Source organism: Onychomys torridus, chromosome 4 (assembly GCF_903995425.1).
Source record: "Onychomys torridus chromosome 4, mOncTor1.1, whole genome shotgun sequence".
Classification (NCBI taxonomy): domain Eukaryota; kingdom Metazoa; phylum Chordata; class Mammalia; order Rodentia; family Cricetidae; genus Onychomys; species Onychomys torridus.
The window spans coordinates 118,693,383-118,715,186 of record NC_050446.1 but is presented as its reverse complement, the minus strand read 5'-3'; the positions used below and the strand labels follow the sequence as shown (position 1 = coordinate 118,715,186).

At 45.4% G+C, this 21,804-nt stretch overlaps 1 protein-coding gene across 1 annotated transcript; it reads left to right on the top strand.

Moving 5' to 3' along the window:
* Positions 1-14,256: 14,256 nt before the first annotated feature.
* Srsf6 (serine and arginine rich splicing factor 6) lies at positions 14,257-17,716 on the top strand. Its single transcript, XM_036185031.1, has 6 exons — positions 14,257-14,531; positions 14,735-14,883; positions 16,149-16,273; positions 16,377-16,585; positions 16,740-16,823; positions 16,928-17,716. The coding sequence occupies exons 1-6, from the start codon at positions 14,425-14,427 to the stop codon at positions 17,271-17,273; spliced, it is 1,020 nt and encodes a 339-aa protein (XP_036040924.1). The 5' UTR covers positions 14,257-14,424; the 3' UTR covers positions 17,274-17,716.
* The last annotated feature ends 4,088 nt before the right edge of the window (positions 17,717-21,804 follow it).

Here is a 21,804-nt window from a genome sequence, read left to right as displayed (position 1 = left end):
GGGGGAGGAAGAAGGGAGGAGAAGGAAGAGGAGGGAGGGGAGGAGGGAGAGAGAAGAGGAGGAAGGAGGAGAAAAAAGAAAGAAGAAAGAGCTACAGCTGGAATTATCCTGGCCATGGTATTTGAGATTTCTTAGCCGGAGTCTTTATACTCTGGAGATTCTAACCCCAGATGCTTCTAAAGATTGAGGAAACGTAGCCCCAGAAACTGTTCCCAAAAGGGCTCAATCATATGTCCTCTCAGGCTGTCTGAGAAATTTATAAGGATCACAGTACATGCTATGCATGTACCGAAATGCCACAATGAAACCTGTCATATGTACAACCAACATATGCTAATAACTAAAACGGGGCTGGCAAGACCACTCAGTGGACAAAAGAGCTTGCTGAGCAAACCTGGCAACCCAAATTCAATCCCTACACCATGGTGGAAGGAGAGAATTACCCCTAGAAATTGTTCTGTGAGCTCCACACAGCATTGTGGGGTGTGCATACATGTGCACATTCATGTGCACACAGGCACTCATCATCATCATCATCATCATCATCATCATCATCATCATCAAGTTAAATGGAGAGAAGTTAAGATCATACATTCCACAAATACTTATTGGGTGTGTAGCATGTGCCGGCACTATTCCAGGCTTTGGGGAACAGAGTAATAAACAAAACAAAAATGACTCCTACCTTGGCAAGTGTACAATCTGGTGGGAAGGACAAAAAAATGCAGAGAAATGGCTGCAATGCAGAGTTTGATTTTAAAAACTGTCTTTCTACAAACACAATGGGAATGAAAGTTTCTGTTTCTGTGTTCATCCAAGAATATACACAGATGTGGAAGGACTTGGGCGCATGGAGGAAAAAGTCACAGAAGTGTCACTGATGTCTGCTGGGAGCCCTACTATGAATGGACACACCTGAGCCTGTGGGAAAGGCAAAGGCCACTTATGACTGCCAAAGAGAGGCCATGAGTACTATAGACAAGAAGATCCAGCAGCTGTCTCCAATGAGCTCCTTCACCTTATGACGCCTTGTGCCACCTCATGGCTCCATAGAAAGTCACTAACCATGTGAAGGCCCTTGCCAGAAGTGGGCACTGTGCTCTTAAACTCAGCCTCCAGAACAATCAACTAAATAATCCTCTATTCTTTGTGATTTACCCTGTCTGAGGTATTCCATTATAGTCATAGAAATCAGACTAAGACATGAGGGTGTGGGGGAAAGGTTGGTAATCAAGACAATGTTTTAATGCAATAACTTTCTAAAAATTAGACCGAGTACAAAACAATCCATCAGGAACACAATCAGTAGTACTGATTTTTCCTTTTGCCTCAGGCTCCAATGTGGTTCAGCTCTGCAAGGTTACTGATCCTGTTGATTAAAAGTTTTAATAGTTTGTTCATCATGGATTTTTTTGTATTGTTTCTCTTCTTTTTTCATATTGCATTAAAAACTTTCTGATTGCTAGGTTATTGGTGAGGTTTGTGTATTTGTTTTGATACCCCCTTAAATTTTGCCCGAGGGTAAAATATTGAGTTAACCTACTCAACCTTATTGCTGAAGAATAGTTTTAGGGAGAGAGGATCAACCAAGATTCGGCCTTGGATACACTTGTAGGTAAAGATCACAGGTGCTCAGTGCCTGGACCAGAGTCGACCTTCAAACCATGGTATGACAGACTCTCCTGGCTCATCTCCCAGGCCTTGCTGTTTCCTGGGCACACCAGCTGTCAACAATATGTTTCCTGTGTGAAGACTTTTTTGACCACCAAACGAAATAGGTTAGAAGGGCAAGGTGATGAAAACACCTGAAAGAATCCTCAACTAATGACACTCAGGACACCATATCTCAGTTTCCTTGTCTCTCAGATGGGATGATTCTGAGATATAATTTCAAGATTCATTTCCTAGAGTCCCCTGTGAGAGTTCAGTTACCCACAGTTTAAGTGGATTGATAATACACCAGCTTGCTGTACCCCTTCCCCATCTTACTTTCCTACCTTCCGAAGGGTTTCTTGGGATACCTCCGAGGTCTTTGAATACACTTGAATCCTTGACCTACTTCTAGGACAATCCAACCCAAGATATATGTTCATTCTTCACTTTCCTGACCCTCTTCTTTGTGGAAAAAAAAAGAAGAAGAAGAAGAATATTCTGCCTCTTGCCAGGCATCCTAATTATCCTGACATCATCTTTAAACATCATGCTTGGCAATTGCTAACACACTCTCATGATTTCCAAGCAGGGTTTAACAATGATGGAAGCTGAAAATACAGCTACTTCCTTAGGATCATCCAACTTGTGGATGATTATCCAAAATGCCCCACTGTTGGGACAGACAGTGTGGCCTCCTGACAGGTGCAGCAGGTCTGAATGTCCCTACAGGGAAGGCTATGGAACTCGTGGGGCAAGAACATTGGGCTAGTTATGTTTCTGTTGCTGTGACAAAAATCACACGACAAAAGCAACTCAAAGGAGAAAGGGTTTAACTCACAGCAGCAGCTTACAGTCCATCACCATCATGATTGGAAGTCACAGCATCAGGAGCTTGAGGGAGCTGGTCACATTGCATCTGTAGTCAAAAAGCAGAGAGGAATGAATGAATGGATGTGCTCGGCTCCATTTCTCCTTTTTATACATTCCAGAACCCAAGCAGAGGGAATGGTTGCACCCACATTGGGCAGGTCTTCCCACATCAATCAACATGATCTAGATAATACTTAGATTCTTAGAAACTGACCTCAATTTAGATAACCAACAAGCAGTATGTCCAGAGGATTCATGGATGATTCTGGAGCCTGTCAAGTTGGCAGTTGAGATTAACCAGCATAGCCTGGTGTACAATGCCTGCACAGGACATCTGAAAATAATCCAGCTCTGGAGAAACTGTTGCCTTGTATCTGAGAGCAAGGGACTTTCTTGTCCACAAAGGAGGACCTCACTGAAATCAAGGATGTGCTTCTTCTGGCCAAAGAGGTAGCAACTGTTGTCCACACTGGTGTTATTGCCCCATGTGAGGTCATTGTGCCAGCCCAAAACATTGGTGTGGGGCCCCAGAAGACCTCCTTCCTCCATCCTTTAGGCCTCACCACTAACATCTCCATAGGCACCATTGAAATTCTGAGTGATGTGCAGCTGATAGAGACAAAGTGGGAACCAGTGAAGCCAAGCTGGTGAATATCCCTTCTCCTCTGAGCTGATCATCCAGCAAGGTAGATCTTTGCCAATGGCAATGTCTACAACTGGGAAGTGCTTGCCATCACAGAGGAAACTGGATTCTTACTTCCTGGAGTCTGCCCAGGATGCTGACAGTGTTTGCACATTGGCTGCCTGACTACTGTCTGGTGTCACATTCTATCAATGGATACCAGAGGGCTCTGTGAAGACTGAGTACATCGTCCAAGCTGGTGAAAGAGTCAAAGCCTTCTTAGCTGACCCATCTGCATTGGTGATTGCTGTCCTGTAACCTCGCTGCTACCACTGATGCTCTTACTGCATCTGCTCTGCAACCCCAAATGATGCTGAAGCCAGGAAAGCATCGGAGGAATCAGACAGGGACAGAGGATCTGGTCTCTTTGACTGACCACCAAAAAGCAATCAGCTCAGCTAGCTTTTTGTGAGAAACATGGAGACATGCACGCGTGTGGGGTCTGAGCATCCCCTAACAGGCAAGACCCTGACTCCCGAGATGGATGTCTTCTGGGTGATTGCCAGCCAGCACTGGGAGCCAGCCTGGATCTGAGATGAGCTCTACTGAGTGTCTATAATCACTGCACCTTGAGTGCAAAATTAATTGGCAGACACCTTTCCTGGCCATTAATTCTTTACGGCCAACTCAGAGCCCCGGGGCAATGGCTGACTGTTTGCCGTTATGGCCAGCCTGGCCCTGAATTCAGAGCAGGGAGTTTACCTTCTTTATACACTTCTTCTCCTGGTGCCCTCCCAGAGCCCCAGAGGGGCCAGAAAAAGCTGCTTGTGCAGAGTAGAAAAGATAAGAAATGATCTTCTGTGCAGAGAAGCTAAGGGGTAAAGGCCATGGGGTTAAACAATCACAGAAGAGAGTTGACGCCCGCTTCTCTTTAGAAAATATTTCTCAGCACACGTACTCTAACCGTGGTCTCCATCGATGCCTGCACCACCTTATGTGGTGAGTCTTATTTTTAAGCCCAGAAGACAAACTGAGGATACAGTAAGTGGATCTGAACTCCGGAGCTATTCTCTTCCAATGTCATGTGCTGCTGTCTGTAGCAGGCTTTTTCTTTTGGGGCCACCAACCAGCCCCAAATCATGACACAGAGCTTTATTACTAGTTATGAATGCTTGGTCTTAGCTTATGCTCATTTCCAGCTAGTTTTTTTTTTTTTCTCTCTTTAATTTAAACTAACCTATTTCTCTTCATCCATGTTTTGCCTTGGGGCTTTTAACCTTTTCTTTCTGTATGTCCTACTTTTCCTGTTTCTTCTGTGTGGTGGTATTGTGTTCCCCAAAATATTGTGTACGCTAATAAATTTATCTGGGGTCAGAGCACAGAACAGCCACAATATTAAACATAGAGGATAGGCAGTGGTAGCACATGCCTTTAATCCTAGCATTCCAGAGGCAGAGATCTACCTGGATCTCTGTGTGTTCAAGGATACAGCCAAGCATGGTGACTCACAACTTTAATCCCAGAAAGTGAGTCTTTAATCCCAGGGAGTAATGGCAGAAAGTAGAAAGGTATATAAGGTGTGAGGACCAGAAACTAGAAGCTTTTGTCTGGTTAAGATTTTAGGCTTTCAAGCAGCTGTTCAACTGAGATTCATTCTGGATGAAGACTCAGAGGCTTCCAGTCTGAGGAAACAGGATCAGCTGAGGAACTGGCAAGGTGAGGTAGCTGTGGCTTGTTCTGCTTCTCTGATCTTCCAGCATTCACCCCAATAACTGGTCTCAGGTTTGAATTTATTAATAAGACCCGTTAAGATTCCTGCTACACTTCTGTGTCTGGCTGGCAGCTGCCTGCCTGGCTGGCCTCGGGCATCTCCCTCTCTTTCTCCCTCCTTCTCCTAGATTTCTCTTCCTATTTATTCTCTCTGCCTGCTAGCCCCGCCTATCCCTCCTCTGCCGAGCTATTGGCTGTTTAGTTCTTTATTAAACCAATCAGGTGCCTTAGGCAGGCAAGATAGAACAAATGCAACACACCTTTACATCATTAAACAAATGCATCACAAACAAAGGTAACACAACTTTACATAGTTAAAATAATATTCTACAGCTATCTTCCTTCAGCAAATATTTCCTATTATATCTATGCTGGCACCAGAGGGGAATAAAAAGTAATTATTCCCCACCAAAGAGAGAAACAAAATTTCCCCAGTCTATCCATTCCAACTAAACCATCACTACACACTTTCATGACATTTACTCATCACCTGCCATTGTGTGGTTTCTCACAGGGAGTCATGAACAAAGGTCTATTCACCCAACCAGAGCACCAAAGGCCAACCAAAGAGACTAGTCCACCCAAATCTAGCTTTACTTACACAAGCATAGGTGAAGGGTTACTTGCAGGAATGTGTGTGACTCAATGGCAGCTCCGTTACCAAAACAAAAAAGCTCACCCCGGGTGGGCAACAATTCAAGGCAGTTTCATCCTGGGGCTCCCTGCCCGACTTGCAGTTTCCTGTGACCAGCAATCATTGATTGCTTTTGTAACCTGGGAGAGGGCCGTGGAAGTAAGTGCTGACAGTGTCAGAAACCTGTCTGCTGCTTCCTGTCCTGGTCAGCTTTCACAGTCAGGTGACACAGTCTAGAGTCATCTGAGAAGGGAGTCTCAGTTGGGGGATTACCCCGCTCAGATTGGCCTGTGGAGGGTTGTCTTGATGGTTCATTGATGTAGAAGGGCCAGGCCCACTGTGGGAAACACCATTCCCTAGGCAGGTGATCCTGGAGGAAGCTAGCCAGACATGAGCCTGTAAGCCAGCTAGCATGGAGCATCCTTCATAGTTTCTGCTGTCTTAGGGTTCCTATTGCTGTGAAGAAACTCCATGACCATAGCAATTTTTATAAAGGAAAACATTTCATTGGGGTAGCTGGCTTACAGTTCAGAGATTCAGTCCATTGTCATCACGATGGGAAGCAAGGCAGCGTGCACGCAGACGTGGTGCTGGGGAAGTAGCTGAGAGTCTTACATCTTGATCCGCAGGCAACAGGAAGTGGTCTGACTCACTGGACTTGGCCTGACCATATATGTAACCTCAGAGTCTGCCTCTACAGCGACACACTTCCTTCAAAAACACCAAACCTACTCCAACAAGGACACATCTCCTAATAGTGCCACCCTGCTGGGGACCGTTTTCTTTCAGACCACCACACCAGCTGTGTACCTCCTTGACTGTGCAGTGGGTTCCTCCATCAGAAACAACGTTGTATGGGAAGGCAAGTAAGTCCGCCTTTGAGCTTCTACCCTGATGTCCCTTAGTGATGGAGTATAATCCACAGGTGAAATTAACCCTTTCCTCCTCTAAGTCACTTGGTTGGAGTGTTCTCATTCCTCCTGCACCTTTGTGCTCTTCCCTGGATACATGTCCAGCTAAGACTTTCTCCTTCAGCATCTCCGTCAACCCGATACCCCTGAACCTGAACAATGATCCTGAGCCTACTACCCACAAGGAACTACTTCTAACCCTGCCACCATTCTGGTGACATCTTGATCCGTTTGGGCCATTGAACAACTGGCCAAGTGAAGAGTTTGAACACCAGCCGCCACCAATGCTTGTTAGTGGCTCAGAGTAGTGGACAGTATAGCTCCAGCAACAGCAGTCACACCCACATATGTGTAGGAGAGGTGAGGCCTGAGGGTCACACAGAGATGCCATACATACGTGATAGCAGGCCAACCTGAAAAAATGGACTTGAAGAGTCAAAGGGGTCAAAGGAGAAATAATTGGGAGGACAGTGGGCAACAAGAAAGGACATTTAAAAAGAGGGCCTGAGTGCTAAGTCCAAACATCTGGAAGATTTGTTTGTGGTAAACAGATGTGGTATCTTATCTGCACAACTTTGGGCACACTAGGACCCCCAGAGGTAACAATTGGAGACAGTGGTTTATTCATATAAATAATAATTTACAGACAGTGAAAGGTGCCCGTAAATGACCTTTCAAGCGATGGCATGAAATCCTCAGAGGAATAAGAGATCGGACAACCAGATTTCAATTTCAGAACTTCAAAACGTTTCAGACTCTGAGTTCCAGTCGAAACCCGCGTAATTTCTCTACCACTGCAATCCCACATGCAGCCACTTGGTGGCGACAAAGGCATATTTTCAGAGCCAGTCTTCGCTTCTAACTGGAATACAAAAACAAAACAAATGATTGATTCAGATAAATTGACATTAGTGATCAAACACCCAGAACAACCCAAAGGGTTTCGTCACAAGTAATCTGATTTTTTTTGTTCTTTTTGTTTGTTTGGTTGGTTGGTTTTTTAGTTTGTTTGTTTTGAAACAGTCTTACTCTGTGTCCCAGCTGCCTGAAACTCACTGTGTAGTCCAGGCTAGTTTCAAACTCCTGGTGATCCTGACTCATGATCATAGGCACGAGCCTATGCCCAGACTGGAATTTTTCTTGGAGATTACTTTTTTTTAGATTTTCCTATTAAAACACACACACACACAGAGGAGGGGGGGTTAGTGCAAAATATTCAAATTATAAGTAACCAAGTAACAGATGTCTGTGAGCAGAACTCACTTGTGTAATCAGCACCTGGCTCTTTCGACCAGGACCAGAACCCCGAAAGCCCTGCAGACCTCTTCTAGCTATTCCCCCACCAAACCGAAGGTGCCTTCCTGGCTCCAGCACCTTACTCAGTCTTGCAGGTTTCTTGTTTGTGGAATAACACTGTGGGGGAGGGGTGGCGCTGTTTCCTCTCTGCATCACTTGGCTCAGCCTCACTGTTGTGTGGTGGTGCCTGGGGTGAATATTCCACAGTTCAATCCTCCACTCTACTGGGGGGTGGCATCCTCCTGTTTTCCAGCTTGAAGGATGTATTAGTCAGGGTTCCCTAGAATCACAGAACTTACAGAATGAATACATGCAATAGATATATATTATATATGGGGGGATTCAGACAGAATGGTACATATATGAATTTATTAAAATGGCTTACAGGCTGCAGTCCAACTATGGCTAGTTATGAATGAAAAGTCCAAGAATCTAGTAGCTCCTCAGTCCCACAAGGCTGGGTGTCTCAGCTGGTCCGCTGGGATCTCAAAGAAGGAATGGATGGGCTGACGAGGCGAGGGCAAGCAGGTGAAGAAGAAACCCTTCTTTCTTCCATTGTCCTTATACACACTTCCAGCAGAAAGTGTGGCAGACTAATGGTGTGCCATCCAGCCTCAAGATCGGGATCAAAGGCATGTTGTCTTCTTGCCTCAAGATCCAGATCACAAGGGTGCCCTCCATATCCGGATTATAGTTCATTACAGTTATGGTCAAGTTGACAATCAATAATAGCCATCACAAGGGATTTGCCCATAATGCTGTTCTGCATTTCCAGTACTTTCCCTTGCCAGCTTGTGAACTCATCTCTGCAGGATGTGGAATGCTTCAGCCATGGGATGACCATTTCCAGATTTTCCTAGCAGAAGAGATTAGGTGCACTTTTGAACCCCAAGGCGACTGTAAAAAAAAAATTTACACTTCGAGGAATGATGTCTGACTGCTCCATGGCTTCCTTACCAAACCTGAATTTTCTGTTCAGTTGTGGTTTTGTGGAAGGGAGGAGAGAGGGCATTCCTGCAGATCTTTATCATTCCCTCCAGGGCATCCGAGCAACGAAAATCAGGTGATCACAAACGGAAGTTGGGAAATCTCCTCTCATCTGAATATCCCAATGAATCCGTAGACATGTGAGACTCTCTTGCAGACTTCCATGCCCTGGGTTCTGAAAAGCCCAGAATGGCCTCCCACTTGCTGAGACCTCACAGGGTGCCTCTGGCTCTTCTAGGTACTGGGAACAGAGAAAGAAACAGGACATCAGTGCTCTGATGAAGCTGCTGTAAATGGGACAAGATACACAAGGAAAAAGAAAACAGAGAAGAGAAAGCGGAGTGCAGGGGGCGTGGTTGGGAGAGGAGACAGAGTGCAGGGGGCGTGGTTGGGAGAGGAGACAGAGTGCAGGGGGCGTGGTTGGGAGAGGAGACAGAGTGCAGGGGGCGTGGTTGGGAGAGGAGACAGAGTGCAGGGGGCGTGGTTGGGAAGAGGACAGCCAAAGGAAGATGAAGCTCCCCTGGTAACTTTGAGCAGAGAGCTGAAGAAAGCCAGGAAGCAAGCCAGAAGACAGAATGTTCCAAAACGGAGAGCTGTTCAATGAAAAGGGGCTGGAGTGGGTGTATGTTGTCACATTCAAGAGAGAAGTTGGTGGAATAAGGGCAGGGAAGGCTGTGAGATTTGATGGAGCACAGCTGTGTATAGAACCTGTCCAACGGCTGTTAAAAAGTAGTCAAGGGCCAAAGTAGAATGCTTGTCTAGCATGCTCAAAGCCCTGGGGAGCTCCATGTCCAGAATTCATATTCATATGCAACACACACACACACACACACACACACACACACACACACACACACGGGAGGGGGGCAATCTAACACCCATACAAAAATGGTCATAAAAAGAGTTTGAGTTTTCAGAATTTTAAGTGGTCTACAAAAATGGTCTCAGGTGGGGTTGGGGATTTAGCTTAGTGGTAGAGTGCTTGCCTAGCAAGCACAAGTGCCTGGGTTCAATCCTCAGCTCTAAAAAAAATGGTCTCAGGGATATATTAAAGCCATTTGTTTTGTTACTAACCAATACAGAATCAAAGACATACTCAGGCTAGGCGCTCTCCTGTGAGGAGCTAGCCATGCTGGATGCAGTCTGTGCTGGAGGTGTCACTAACTTAGGGCAGTACACTCTCCGAGCATGTTCAAGGGAGGTGGCTTGTGGTTAGGAGGGCTTGCTGCTCTTCCAGAAGACCTGAGTTTGGTTTCCAGCACCCACAGCAGACTGTTCATAACTGCCTGTAACTTCAGCTCCAGAGAATGTGATGCCCTCTTCTGGTCTCCATGGACATCTACACACATGACGTGCATGCACAATTAAAAGAGAGAAATCTTTTAAAAATAAAGTGGAACTTGGTGGTGCACACACTTTTATTCCCAGCAACTAGGAAGCAGAGGCAGGTGAATCTCTGTGAGTTTGAAGCTAGCCTGATCTTCACAGCAAGTTCCAGACCAGCCAGGGCTACATAGTGAGATCCTGACCCCAAAATTAACTAATTTAAGTAAATTTTTTTAAGTTTTCCAGACTAGTCTTTGTAGCAACTGCTCCAACACAACAACTGTGCAACACTTTTACAACTTGAGAGAAGCCATAGACCCTATGTAAGTGAATGGATGTATCTGCATGCCAATAAAACTTTATTTACAAAACAAGTAGCAGACCAGTTGTGACTAAGGCTCTAGTTTGCTGGGACATGTGCATAGTTGAATCCTCAGCGGTGGGAATAGTTCACACAATAACCATTTGGTGAATGAATGAACTGTGTTCTCTTTCACAGAGAGTATTCCAGAGCTGGAACAAGCATACCGTGCTCCAGTCGACAAACGGGACCTCTCATTCATCACATAGATTTCTAGGTGTGAGGCTGCTGAATCAAAGCTTATGAACTTGGTATCACTAGCTTCTTGAAGTCCTTCCCGTTTCTACCACCTGTGATACTCATTCTTGAGAGCTGGGTTGTTCTTCTGCCCTCCTTAGCCACCACCCCCTACTTGTGTTTCCTGAATTCGACTCATTTCAGAGTTCCCATGTTAAGCAAAATGTTCCCTCCCTTAAAGATGTCTACATCCTAATCCATGGGACCTGCGCAAGTCAGCCTACGTAGCCAAGGGAACTTTGCAGAGGCCTGTAGTTTAGGCAACTTCAGGTGGAGAGTTTGTCTTGATTTATGCCCATGAGCCCGGTGTCATCGCCAGGCTCCAAGAGAGAGAACTGGCTCAGAGCAGGACATGTGGGAAGCTGGGGTTGGAGTCCAAGTGACCTGTGTAACAGATTCCATCAAGTCAACAGCTTTGAAAAAGCAGGAGCCACACACCAGAGAAGGCAAATAGCCCTGGGCACTGGAGGAGAAAGGGATAGATTCTCCCCCTGGAGCCTCCAGAAGACAAGGTCACAATGTCACCCTTGTTTTTGCTCTGGAAACCAGAGCAGACTTCCAATCTCCAGACCAGAAGATAACAGGTTTGGAATGCTTTAAGCCACTGAATTGCTGGTACTTTGCCACAGCAGCCTTAAGATGTGTACAGAGGAGTTGATGGCTGAGGGTAAAGCTTGCTAGAAGAGCACTTGCCTAGGGCTCACAAAGCCCTGGGTTCAGTCCCAGAGCACACAAATTGTATACAGACAGGAATCGAACTCTCAGAACAGGATGCTTGGATCTGCTCTGCAGCTCATCCTCTTCAGAGTTTCCATCCTCCTTATAACAACTGACAGACTTGTCTATCAGGTCCCCCATGCTTTCCCACATAGCACTGACAGAGCTTGTTTATAAGTTCATACTACAAGCATTTTGCCAGGTATGGGCTTGGGTGCTATAGGTCCCGATTTGTGTGTTTGGTATGACAAAAACTGTACGTTTACACTGTAACTGTTAAATGCCCTCAGTGTATCAGGCAATATCAAATCTTTAACTAGTTCAGCATATGTCCGCTCTTAGGCATGGCAACCTCACTGTCCAGTGACACTTTATTGAAAACTCTGGTTAATCCTTAACCACACAAACACCGGGAAGCAGGTCCAGTCCTCCCAGTCAGAACCCATTCTCTACAGGGGGCCATTCTGTCCCTCCGTGGCATCTGCCACTATCTGAAGGCTTGAGACTTCTTATTTTTTCAGTCACACTGGAGATGGAAGGGACACTTATGGCACCGAGTGGGCAGAGCTCAGGCAGCCTGCTGAATGTCACACAGCACAGACAGCCCACGACAAAAATTTATTTAGTTAGGGATGTTTGGTTGAGAAAGGATCTCAGTATGTGGCCCTGGGTGACCTGGAACTCACAATGTAGACCAAGTTGCCCTTGAACTCAGAGAGATGGCCCTACCTCTGCCTCCTGAGTGCTGGGGCATATTTGGAGCTTTTTTTTTTTTTTTTAACAGACTTAATTCGCTTTATTTTTCTTGTATAAAAACCCTTATATAGTGGCCACAGCTGGAACCTGGGTGCTCTGACCTCTGGTGTGGTTTTTCACAAGATGGTCAGTGAATTCCTGATAAGGCGACTTGGAGAACACAGTCTCTTTCCAGAGGTCAGGGGTCAGGTAACTGTAGGTCTTAGAGATAACATCAAAGGTGGCCTTGGCAAAGTTGCCCAGGGTACCAGTGCAGCCCCTGGCTGATGTGTATCAGTCATCAATGCCAGCCATCATCAGTAGCTTCTTGGGCACAAGAGCAGAGACGATTTTTAATAAATTTTATTTTTATCTAAAAGTGTGTGTGTGTGTGTGTGTGTGTGTGTGTGTGTGTGTAGGTGTGTGTGTGTACAGGTCTTGAAAGTAGAAATGGGCACTATGTGGAGGGAACAAAATATGGTAATAGGATGAACTGACAAATACTTTTCCTCATGTGGAATCCAGATATATGTATGTCCGTGTCCGTGTCCGTGTCCGTGTGTGTGTGTAGGTGTGTGTAGGTGTATGTGTGTGTGTTTGCTGTTACAAATAGTGAGTTTAAATGTGTTATCACGTTTAGTTATTGATTGGGAACATGACACACATGTGGAGGTCACAGGATAGCTTGAGTTGGTTCTTTTCCCTTCTACAGTACGGTCTCTAGAATGAAACTCGGGTCCTCAGGCTTGGCAGCAAGCACCATTACCTGCTTCGGCCATCTCACCAGCACACAAATAATAAATTGTATCACATTTTTAGAAATTGACAATTTGACTGGGCGGTGGTGGTGCAGCCTTTAATCCCATCACTTGGGAGGTAGAGGCAAGCGAATCTCTATGAGTTCAAGGCCAGCCTGGTCTATAGAGTGAGTTCCAGGACAGCCAGAACTACAGAGAAACTCTGTCTCGAAAAACCAAATAATAATGATGATGATGATAAAAGAAATTGACAATTCGATAAAGAGAAAAATGTTATTTGTTGAATTCATTGTAACTACGTTGCATGAATATTTACTTTTTATAAAGCTATCTACCCGTACTTTTTATATTTCTAACTTTAAGAACCTCTCTCCCCACTAGAAAATAGTATTAACTCACCCTCCATTCCCTACAATCAACGTTGCCTATCTGTCCCTAGAGGACGGAATCGCTCCTTTCCACCTTAGCTGAAAAGACTGGGGATGCCCTGCTTCGAGGGCCGGTAGTAACTCGGTGACAGTGTGTTCTCTCAGCTTCCATCACACCGTGCCATGCTTTCAGTTTCCTAACCTCTCCAGCCACTCCTTTGCTGCACTTAAGTAAATTTCGGAGTATCCCCAAGGCATGCTCCTCGATAGTTAAAATTTACTCCGGAATGGAGTGTTTTGTTTATCTAGCTCTACAGCGTTATAAACTCCTAAGTGCGTATTTCTGCCACATAAATACCGTGCCTTCCGAGGCAACCTGGTTAAGGATGGGGGCTTGGTGTTCCTGGGGGACCGCCAGGTCTGACTCAACCCTCAGGGCACCCGCCTGTTGGTGCGCGGGGCTCTGCCACTCTCCCTTTGTGAGCATCCGCGGTGAGCGCGCGATCCAGAGCTGTCAGCGTTCGGAGCAGAATGAAGGATGTCACCGAGACCCGCCACACAGCACCTGCCCCGCGGGTCACGGCGACCTCCCGGCCAGGTCTCCGGCGGCTGAGAAACTAAGAAACTGACCGAGTCCAAGAGCACGTTCCCACCGAAACCAGTGCGAGCCAACCGCTGAAGGGAAAGCGCAACCTCCTTTTTTTTAGGGAACCAATCAGAGGCTAAAATGGCCTAGACTGACGGCCCTGAGAACCAATGAGAAGCAGAGACCGCTCTCCGCGTGCTTGGGCACGAGAGCAGTTTATTAAGAAGCACCAGTCAAAGGCCCTGTTCTTGGCTGTGCACGGAGATGGGTACTGAGCGCCAGGGGACACTACGGAAGCGAGGCCGGCTCGCACCAAGCCCCGCACGCGCCGCGGCAGTGCCAATCTCCCGGGAGCCGACCGTGGCGCGGGAGGGGAACGTGCTGCGCGCCGACGTCACGCGCCGCGCCCCGCCCCCGGACGCTTATAGCGTAGGCCGGCGCGCGCGCGCGCACCATTGTGTGGCTGACTCGGCCGCAGCTGCGGTGTGAGGCGCGTGTTCGGGCCTTCGCCGTCCACCCGCACCCGCACCGCAGCCCTGCCCCGCGGCCCGCCGCACCCCCAGCTAGCCTCCGGGAGCCCACCCGCCACGGCCATGCCGCGCGTCTACATAGGACGCCTGAGCTACAACGTCCGCGAGAAGGACATCCAGCGCTTTTTCAGCGGCTACGGCCGCCTCCTCGAAATCGACCTCAAAAATGGGTGAGTCGGGTCTGGGGGTCCGCGCCCCGTGGCGGAGGGAGCCCCCAAGGACCGAGTCGGCCCAGGCCGCGGCGCCGCGTGGCAGGGCCTCCAAAATGGCGGCGGCGGCGCCTCGAGCGCGCGCGGGGGGAGGTCGCGGGAGCGCGCAGCGCCGGCTAACGACCCGCCCGCCGGTGCGCGGCCCGCGCTCCGCCCCTCCTCAGGTACGGTTTCGTGGAGTTCGAGGACTCCCGCGACGCCGACGACGCCGTTTACGAGCTGAACAGCAAGGAACTGTGCGGCGAGCGCGTGATCGTAGAGCACGCCCGGGGCCCGCGCCGCGACCGCGATGGCTACAGCTACGGAAGCCGCAGTGAGTCCTACCCCCGCGCGCTCCGCGTCCTGGGTACCGGGAGCTGGCGGCGGGTGCAGTCACGGGGGGCCGGGAGGGGGTGCAGGGCGGGACCTCCCCAACCCGGGCAGGCGCGGAGGCAGGGGGTCGTTGGCCCCGGGTGTTCCCGGGGCTCCTCTCCCTCCACGCATGCTCGGGTAGCCTTGGGACACCGGAGCGCGGGGATTGGGTCGGGTGGCTGAGTTTGGAAGGGTGGCTTCAGTTGGCCCTCGTTGGCACTGACGTGGGTTCTGCCCGCGTGGAAAGCGAGGGTTGCTTGTATTTTCTAGTACTCCCCCTTGCTTATCTGTCAGTGCTTTAGCTAGCTAGCATTGAGGAAGTTTCGAGGAAAGCTGGGGTGGAGGTGGGGCAGGGGGCGGGGAAAGGGGCGGAGCCTGAAGCGTAAGCCTAGGAGATGGGAGACTTGGCGAGGGCCAAAGAAAATGCCATTTTAAACTAATGTGGTAGATCACCACAAAGTAAATGTAAATAAGCTTTATGCTGTATTTGAATTAGTTGGGGCATGTTACTGGGAGGGGGTTGGGGGGATTTTGGTTATGTGAAATGTTTAATGTTGAAATTGTTGCATGTTGAATTCAAACTTTTTAACAAGTCCTTGATGTTTCAATTTAAAAGTGACCAATGGGGCTGAGGCTGTGTCCACTGAGGCTAAGATGACTGCCTTTCCTGATTGGCCTTGGCTTTTCCATACATTGTGTGACCCTTGCCCTATGACCCTTTGGCTGACCTTACCGGAAGCCATGACGACAGCAGCCTTTTGCCATTAGACGCAGGGTGATGGTGAGGATTCCAAGGGTTAGACAAAACTGGTTAATCTGAACTAGGTGACTGTTACCTTGCGTGTTTTGTGGCCAAACCACCACCAAAAACCTCACACTGTGATGTAAGTACTTAGTGTAACTAGTAAACATTTTTGTAAAATGTAGAAATGCATGTAATCAGTTAAGTTTTATATTTTACAATGTTCTGTAAAATAAAACTTAGCGAGGTAAATTGAATAAAGGAGCAGTCACTCTCTAACAGATTGTAGGAGAGGGTTAGTTGGATTTAGTCTATTTGACTTGCCCTTAATTTAATTTGTGGCAAATCACAAATGTATCGAGGGTTTAGCAGTATAATAGCAAAGTCCTACTCCAGTAATAAACGTTGCTATGTTTGTACTAACTTTCAAAAACATGCATACCTATCATTGCAATCCATCTAATTACTCCTTCCGTGTGATAAAGGTGGTGGAGGTGGATACAGCAGTCGGAGAACTTCTGGCAGAGACAAATATGGACCACCTGTTCGTACAGAATACAGGCTTATTGTAGAAAATCTGTCTAGTCGCTGCAGTTGGCAGGACTTAAAGGTATGGCCGGGGTTTAAATGACAGTGGGCAGTCATTTCCTTAAGAGTTAGTACTACGTAGATGTGCTTTAGATTCTTGGGGCTTATCAGTCTTACTGTTTTAGGATTTCATGCGGCAAGCAGGAGAGGTGACTTATGCAGATGCTCACAAAGAACGCACAAATGAGGGTGTAATTGAATTTAGATCCTACTCCGACATGAAGCGTGCTTTGGATAAACTGGATGGCACAGAAATAAATGGCAGAAATATTAGGCTTATTGAAGATAAGCCACGAACAAGCCATAGGCGCTCTTACTCTGGAAGTAGATCCAGGTAACATGAGATATGGGGAGGCTTGTAGTTTTCAGTTGTTGCTTAATTGAACTTGCAGCTTTTTTGGTTGTAAATAAGTAGATACTTCAGCCATAGCTGGGTAGTACAAATGCATTCTTAGAGGGATTAAAATGTCGCTGTCTCTTGTGTGTAGATCACGGTCTAGAAGACGGTCACGGAGTAGGAGTCGCAGGAGCAGCCGCAGTAGATCTCGAAGTATCTCAAAAAGTCGCTCCCGGTAAATAATGTGGTGTTGGGTCTCTCTTTCTTAATTTTACCTGTTGGTGGAGTACATGTGTTTTCTGACATTATACTGAAAGAAATCTGGCTTTTCTTACACAGATCTAGGTCGCGGAGCAAAGGTCGATCCCGGTCCCGCTCAAAAGGCAGGAAATCCAGATCAAAGAGCAAATCTAAGCCCAAGTCTGATCGGGGTTCCCATTCACACTCAAGAAGCAGATCTAAGGATGAGTATGGGAAGTCCCGAAGTAGGTCACGTTCTCGGTCCCCCAAAGAAAATGGAAAAGGAGATATAAAGTCAAAATCCAGATCCCGAAGCCAGTCTCGATCCCATTCACCTCTGCCTGCTCCACCTTCAAAGGCTCGTTCCATGTCCCCTCCGCCAAAAAGAGCTTCCAGGTCCCGTTCTAGGTCTCGTTCAAGGTCCAGATCAAGTTCCAGAGATTAAGCCTGAACTCTATGTTCTTTGCACACTGTAACGGAACACTTTCCAACTTGCTTAGGCAGTTACTCTTCCGAGTCTGTACTTGCCCTCTTCTTCAAGAGGGTTTCCTGAAAGGGAAACACAGGAATTTAATTTGTGGCCAAATTTAATGAGAAACAGATGAGGTTCTAAAATGGTGGTATGACGTCCTCTCCCTTCTTTGTAGAATTAAGATAATTTTGATTTTATAGCCTTTGAGCCTAAAATAACTTTTGTAAAGATTAAGCTCATTTAGATTTTTTTTTTTTTTAATATTGCAGCAGAATCTGCTGCAGGGTTCTGTTTTGTTTGCTTATTTTTAAATTAACTGTTTGAAGCTTTGGATACTGCAGGCTTTAGAGGGAGAACCCAAATTTTCAATTATGTTGGCTTTTTATGAAGCTCGTTAAATAAAAGTTTGCTACCAAGATGATTGCCTTATTGAATAGGTCACTACTAGGGCCCTGTAAGTGTTGATACCTGCTATTTCTGGAGACAGTGTAAATTCCACTGAAGTGTAAAACAAGGCAAGCCTCAGACCAGCAATAAATTAATCAGTTTGGATGAACCTTATTTTGTGCTGTTAATCAAATCTACCAAAGTTTTTATCTGCCCCTTTAATAAGTTGAGTTGAAGTAAAAGGGACTTTGTAGTTAGTGTCACACGATTTTGTCTAATAGGTTTTTAAGTAAATGAAACTAAAGGATTACAATTTGAACTGTTCAAGAAGTAGGTCCTAGTACTTGGGATCTTGTTATCCTGTGTTCTGGAAGTGGCCATCGTGATTAGTGTTAGTGTATATGGTTTGGTAGTTTTTTAATGTTTGGAAAACAGAAGTAGTCTTTCTTTGATTAGAAATTTAGTTATCTTATTCAAAGTGGAAAAGTGCATATGCTGCATTTTCTGCTGAAAAGTGATTATATTTTAACAGGTGCTTAGCAGACTATTTGGTAAGATATTTGCTGGTTAAAATTCTTTCCAACAATCAGTCCTCACTGTATTAGTGGGGCATTTGTGGTTGGTTTGAAAAAACAGTGACATGGATAAGCTAAAATGCTTTGTACTTTGTAAGTAAAGCATAATGAATACTGTGGAAACCAAGTTAAAATGGATAGTGCAAACTTGTAGGAATAACTGGATTCACAGTTTCCATGCATCCAAAAGCCCAGTTAGTTGAGACTACAATCCATAAGTGAATTTACCTTACAACTCTTTCATTGTTTGGACATTTTAAAGTCATTTCATCCTAAATACTTAACCTCAATCTTTAGTCAAGGTGTAGATGAATTGGCTAAGGTTTAATAACCTTCCTCAGCTGTTGCTCATAACCTAGCAAAGGTTGGATTATAATAAAACATAGTGTCGTAGGGATGGTGTGGGGGACTAAATCAAAAGATGTGGCAATAAAATGAGGCTGAGTGGAAAAATGGATACTCAAGGACCTAGATAGGTATCAGTAGCTGGGAATACTTACAACAGGGAAAGGAGAATGTTTTCAAGAAATGTCTTTCTGGTACAGAATCTTAGAGACTAACTTTAGGATATAGTGTCAGATAAAGCTGCTGCTTCAGTCAGTCATCTTTCCTTTGATGCTTTGTTTAGATAAGTTTATAAGAAATAGGTTTATTTTTCCAGTGTACATTTAAGAAGTTAAAATTGTTTCTGGTTGTAGTTCACTATTTTGCCTGTTGAAGACAGAAGTGATGGCTCTTTAAGAATTGGGTTTGACCAAAGTTCTTTGTTTTTCAGGGAAAAATATAATAAAAGCTTTCTGAGCCACAGTCTTTTAAAGAGGAAAGGCTATCAGTAAAATTTGACTCTTCTGACTGCACGCATCTTCAGCTGGGCTTGCTGTCTGTTAATGTAGTACATGATGGAGGCATTTGACTATTTCTAGCTACCCCAATAAGTATATAACGTATAGGTAAATGCCAACACCCGTATAATTTTCCCAGTGGGGGCAAAGGCTGTTTTATTAAAACTCTAGGCCTGTTTCCTATCTGTAGACCCTAGTTATTAAATGCACTAAACAAACCACTGCATTTCAAGCGTTGGCCTTAGCAGAATTGACTGACTTAAAATGTTGAGTTCCTTACTGGCTGGTGAATTCAGTTCCTTACCGTCTAATGGCAGAGTCTAAGAGTCCCATTTTGCACACATTGGTTGATGCCCTGGGTGGAGGAGGATCAGCAGCACCAGCTGGTAGAAGAGCACAAGAGAAGTGGGGAACATCCTGAGTCCAGTTGGACGTGATAGCGTTTCTTGACGTGCCACAGTGCCTTTACGGCCAGTTTGAGTCCTGCCTACTTCAGCCTTTATGTCCCCCACTCCTCCTGTGTTGACATTGCTTTCATCTTGGATATTCTTTTTTTCTACTTTGTTAACCTATTTTATGCTTTATCTCAATAAAATGCTTACCAAGGGAAAGACTTGTTCTGAATTTATTGTGTTGTCCCCTTGGCACAAAGTACTTGGCCAGGAGTTTTTTGAATTGTAGTTACCATTGGCTGGCCATTGATGTGTGTTCTTGTTTTAGCTCTAGAAAGCAGGGTTTGGGGACCGACGGTAGATGGTTTTTTGTCTTGTGTTCCTGATAACTTGCTTCATTTTCATGTATTTACTCTAGTCCATTTTTCTTGTGGTTGATATTTTTCAACACAGTTTCTCAAATTAGGAAGTTTAAAATACCTTGCAAATCCTTAACCTATGTCCTTAATCCCAGGCACTCTAGGCTTTCCTTCAATACCATTGCGCTTCTATTGCTTAATCTTGTTCTTAAAAGCGTCACCTGTGATTGATCTGATTTCAGATACATGGTGGGAACCTAGTGTGGAGCTTCATTTTCTTGTGTTTATAAGAATAATCTAAGGCTGTAAGTATAGTTCAGGATGAGTGTTTAATTTTAGTATTTGTAGTGCCCTGGATTCGGTACTCATGCATGCAGCTCTCCCTCACATATACACAGCGACTGATTGTAGTGTGGTACTTGCTCTTAATCTTAGCATGGTAGGCTAAGGCAGAAAGACTGCTCTGAATTTGAGGCCAGCCAGTGATAATTAGCAATGTAGCTTTCAGGAGGAGGGGCACTTGGAGTATAAAAGTATCTTTTTATATGTTACGCTGGTCTCTCAAACTATAGCTAAGGATGACTTTGGACTTGTGATCTTCAGGCAGTATCAGTGGCGTGTACTATCACGCTTGTGTGTGTGCTTGTCGCTTTTTTCTTGACACTGCATTTAGGGCTGGCCTCCAACTTAGAAATCCTACCACCTCAGACTCTTCAGTACTGGGATACCACATCTGTCTTGTTTCTAACAGTTTGTTCATACCATGAGTAATATGTAACGATTTTACACAATACGTGGCAATGAGTTATAATGAATATTCTGTTGAATGTACCACATACATTCCTCAAAATTGAAATTTTTATTTCACGTAACATGAATTAAAAAACATTCACAAGGCTACTTCAAGCTTATGTATTTTCAGTCCATGACTGTATCCTGAATAGGAAGTATATTTATAAATTCCTAACCACAGTAAATGTACCAGTTTGCTAAAAAGGTGGCTTAATACAGTTGTCTTCCAGATCCTAAATACATAGCTTTTGTAGGTAGACCTGACTCTTAGAGTAATTCACAAGCTTCTGTTGCATTTAATAAAGTGATTGACACTGATTTGACCAGAAAGGAATTTCAATTCCAAAATAAAATGTAAACAAAAGGTAATGCAGCAAAATCCCCATGACTCCTTGGAGAAAGCAGGAATTCTAGTATTATACTCCTTTGGAGATGCTTCTTGACAGCCTGAGTAATTAATGGATCATACGTATAGTAATATCCCAGGGCATTGGTTCCAGTGCACTAGTCCTCAGCCAAGAAAACCCCCAACCATTTTTAGGTTACGATATATGATAACCATTAGGCCATTTTTAAGGAAATGACAATCTGCAAGAGGAAGTTTTGAAGGGTTAAGAGTATACAAAGCACAGTTGGTAAATGTACTGAATCCATTTTGTTCATTCATGAATGGCCTTTGGGTACTAAATACATGTTGTATTCATGTTTTGAGACAGTGCTCTGACCTAGGTGATCTCAAACTCTCACAACCATCTTGCCTCGGCCTGGGAGCTAGGATTACAGGCATGTGCCGTGACACTTGATGATTGCTGTTACTTTTATAGTGAATTTAAAACACTAGTAAGAATAGTGGGATGAACTATCACCCACTTAAGCTTTAACAGTATATACCTGTGCACTTCCAACTTTGAAGGCAACTCTAGGCATTTAATGGCAATAATGTAGTGCATTCTAGAGGGCATCTAAAATGTGGCAAAAGCCAATGACCAACACAAGGTGGTTTTTGAGATCAGAGTGCCCCTGGGCTAAATAGGTAAGATTGTCCCAAAAAGGAGGATGGGTTTCTTCCCATTGCTCCATATTGATTGAACAAGCTAGGTCACTATATATTTTCTCAGTCTTGGTTTTGTTCTACTTAAATATATTCTGTGCCTTGC

Excerpts from the sequence above, each read along its gene's own strand:
- Srsf6 (XM_036185031.1), top strand. The coding sequence starts at position 14,425 with ATGCCGCGCGTCTACATAGGACGCCTGAGCTACAACGTCCGCGAGAAG. Across the intron at positions 14,532-14,734 it reads GAAATCGACCTCAAAAATGG|GTACGGTTTCGTGGAGTTCG; the intron begins GTGAGTCGGGTC and ends GCCCCTCCTCAG. Across the intron at positions 16,274-16,376 it reads GCAGTTGGCAGGACTTAAAG|GATTTCATGCGGCAAGCAGG; the intron begins GTATGGCCGGGG and ends TTACTGTTTTAG.